This window comes from Zerene cesonia, chromosome 7 (assembly GCF_012273895.1).
Source record: "Zerene cesonia ecotype Mississippi chromosome 7, Zerene_cesonia_1.1, whole genome shotgun sequence".
Lineage (NCBI taxonomy): Eukaryota > Metazoa > Arthropoda > Insecta > Lepidoptera > Pieridae > Zerene > Zerene cesonia.
In genome coordinates, this window is record NC_052108.1 from 6,023,711 (window position 1) to 6,027,535 (window position 3,825).

The window sequence follows — 3,825 nt, forward strand, 5'->3', positions numbered from 1 at the left end:
TAGATAATATTACGTGCTCTGTGGTTAGTTATTGGTCGATTGTTCGAAGATTTTCGTTATTGATATCGGAAAACTTATATTATTTAGCTAAGCTTTCTTGTAATTTTCAGGACAAATAAGTTTTTATAAATACTCAAAATGGGACGACGTTCAATTAATACCACTAAAAGTGGTAAATATATGAATCCTACGGATCAAGCACGTAAGTATATTATGTTAATTTGTTTCATGTCGCAGGTTATTCAATAAGTAGTATTTTTTTACAAATACTTGAACGTAATTTAATTTATAGGTAAGGAAGCCAGAAAGAAAGAACTAAAGAAAAATAAGAGGCAACGTCAAATGGTAAGAGCCGCAGTTCTGAAGATGAAAGACCCCACACAAATTTTGGAAGAACTGCAAAAGATAGATGAAATGGGTACATTCTGTTTATTATTACTAAATTGAATCTTTAATACATCTATATTCTTAACAACTTTAAATGTATTTTTCAGAGTATAATGTATTACAACCGTCACCATTGAATGAGAAGGTATTGAAGGAAAAGCGAAAAAAATTAAAAGAAACATTTGATAGAGTGCTGAAGATGTATGTAAGTATTAGTCCCTGACAATTGCATACCATATTTCTAATACCAACAAGCATTTCAATTGCCTGTTGTTGAATTAATTTATAGTCATTAAAAAAAAATTAGTTGTAATAAATTATTATACTATTACTTATTGTAATTATCTCTGGATGGAATTTATCTATTTTCAAAATAAAAAGCATAAAATATTATATCAGATGAAGTTTTGTAATTTATTGTAGCTTTTGTAATTAAATTCAATTCAAAAGTTAATTAAAGTGGATTAAGTGAAATACTTTTTATGTGTAGAATCTAAAACTTATAATCAACATAATTTCAGCTTCAAGAAGTCTCATATTTGTCAGTTGATAAAATAAAAATTTTTCACTCCAAGCACAACATAATATATATTAATTATATATATATATATATATATATATATATATATATATATATATATATATATATATATATATATATATATATATATATATATATATATATATATATATATATATATATATATATATATATATATGTAAAAAAAATAAATAAGTGTTTGTAAAATCCAAATAAGACATATTTCAATTGAATGATCACAGCAATTTCATATGGATTGTATAATTTCTTTATAGGATAAAGATGACCCAGAGAAATGGATTGAATTAAAACGACAAGAAACTGATTATGAAAAAAGAAGAGCACATTTGATATCATATTATGAATCGGTGAAGCATGCACAATCTGTACAAGTGGATGATATTCCTCTGCCAACTTTGCAGGTACACTACAGAATTGGTCCGCTTGTTGCTATGCTTTTCAAATTCTACATATAGATCAAGATAACAAAAAATTTATTGTAATGTATAGGCATATCCTTATAATTGTATGCTTTTGTATAATTATATTTCGGATGTTAATGATGAATAATAAATATTCATTATCTATGAAATAAAGAGATATGCTATTAGTTATTTATAACATAATGTTATGATAATTGTTTTTTACGATTCCTTAAATGTTTAATTTCAGATTCCTGAAAACATATTGTATGGTAATCTCCCCTTGCAAATACCACTTCCAGCGGACACATTGCATCCTAATGCACCCGTGAAACCAATATTAAAGAAGGATTCTGCATATAAAGTAAGTGTACAAAATCATGCAAGTTCATTGTTATGAGTCTATAATGTTAAAATTGGGTGAAAAATAAATATAAAGCAGCTCCTTCAGAATTCCACATTCAATTTCACTTCATTAAATATCTGTTAGATCTCTAGATTATGATTTTACCTTAGATAAAACTTAGATATTATAACATGTGATGTGATCATTGGGATGCTTTATTTACATGTAACTAGCTGCATGCCCTGGCTCTGCCCGGGGGTAGGCCTTTATCGAAATTCAAATAATATAAACTATCCTATCCTTCAAGTTGGATCAAACTGTACATTGTACACAAATTTATATGAAAATCGGTTGAGTAGTTTAGGAGTCCATCGGGGATGAACAATGTGACACATAATTTATATATATTAAGATTGTGAACCCTTATTAGATAATCGTTTTATTTATTAAAATTGTTAAGGAATACATATTAAGTATGTAAAGTTACTTAACACACTTAGTCTATGTAGATCAGGATGTTGTTTTGTTGTTGTTTGTTTTATTGTTTGCTCATGAAATACTTTTTACCCATTTAAATTTTTAATAATATAATATAAGTATTCTTTGTTGAACTAAGAAATCTATATTTAAGATACAGTGAATTATATGATCTTGGGAATTATTTTTCTAGGAAAGGCCTGTTGGTATAGAGCCACCAGGGGTACCTCCTGGACCACCTCCAGATTATGGTGCTCTTATTGCTGAAGTTATGAAGATGAAGATCGTAGAGAAGAAGATGCTGCGATTTTCTGATGTTACTGATGAGGGTCCTCCAGGAATGAATGTGGGTGTTGATATTCTTACTCTACTTCTAAAAAGAGCAAATACCACATAATCTGCTTCTTTAGGAATTTTATTACAAAAAATAAACTACAACCATGCTTATTACCCATACAAATTTATCATAGACTTATAGATAATTGATGAAGTAAATAATATCCCTAGACGTTAATGTGTGTGATATGAGCAAATCTGTTTGTTAGCGAATAAAATAATGAAATCTAATTTGTATAAGTTTAGTGATTGTACAGATATGAGTAAGAGTAGTCGTCTCAGATGCACTATTGGATTTAGACCTCACTCAAAGAATTTCCAACTATTATGAAAATGTATGTATATTTATTTAATATCTTCCAGATTCCACCACCAGGCTTACACAGACCAGAGGATCTAGATGGAGAAGCGATGGAAGATATAGAACAACCATCCAGTCCGACTCCAGCTACACCAGCTCCGAAACCCACATCTTTACAGCAGAGGATGTTGGCACTATCTGGACAGAATATTGATGATTTCATGAAGGAGATGGAGGAAGTGCATAGGAAGAGGGAGAGGGATAGAGCTGCAGATCTAAATGCGCGGTTCGTGATCTATTACTACATATAATATATAAAATAAAATGCTATGTATACTTAGATCTTTCGCTAAATTAAAATACGCAACGGATTTTGATGCGGTTATTTTAATGGATAGAGATATTCAAAAGGTAGTAGGTAGGAGTTTATGTGTATAAAATGTGCCTTATTACACGTGTCAGAAGCAGGAGTGAGCCGCTAATGTATTATACAACTAATAGTCATTCACATTGTTTATTCCTTATCTATATTGTATTCTATGTACTTTTAGGGCAATAAAATAAACAACAACAACATTTCATAATGACGTCGAGTATTTATACATACATTAGTCATGTACAATATAATTTTTATTGTATCATTTTGTTCACTAATAAACGCATCTTTTCTATCCATAATATTAAATGAAAATATCATCATATGGTTGCAAAAGTCGTTACAGATCAGAATGTTGACCGCAATTCGATGTGCAAAGCATTCATTTCCTCACCACCGAAAGGGCTGGCTAAAGCTATACACCTATATTCAACTATGTAATATTTGTTCACAGGCTATCCGCACTAAAGCGCGCGCCGCACCTGAGCCACGGGCGCGACAGCGACTCGGACAGCGACACGGAGGCGCACGCGCACGCGCACGCGCACCACGCGCCCGAGACGCTCGAGCCGCCCGGCGCCGAGCGCAGCGTCCCGCCGCCCATGCTGCCGCCCGGTACGTGTACGTATTGTGACCGAA

General features: G+C 31.6%; 1 protein-coding gene across 1 annotated transcript in view; it reads left to right on the forward strand.

Moving 5' to 3' along the window:
- The window catches only part of LOC119828256 (WW domain-binding protein 11), a 6,123-nt gene continuing 2,298 nt past the window's right edge, over positions 1-3,825 (forward strand). The window contains exons 1-8 of the mRNA XM_038350363.1: positions 1-202; positions 293-418; positions 495-592; positions 1,204-1,350; positions 1,601-1,714; positions 2,367-2,519; positions 2,873-3,096; positions 3,641-3,805. Coding sequence (XP_038206291.1) covers positions 139-202; positions 293-418; positions 495-592; positions 1,204-1,350; positions 1,601-1,714; positions 2,367-2,519; positions 2,873-3,096; positions 3,641-3,805 — 1,091 coding nt within the window. The 5' untranslated portion in view covers positions 1-138. The remainder of the gene's footprint in view (positions 203-292; positions 419-494; positions 593-1,203; positions 1,351-1,600; positions 1,715-2,366; positions 2,520-2,872; positions 3,097-3,640; positions 3,806-3,825) is intronic.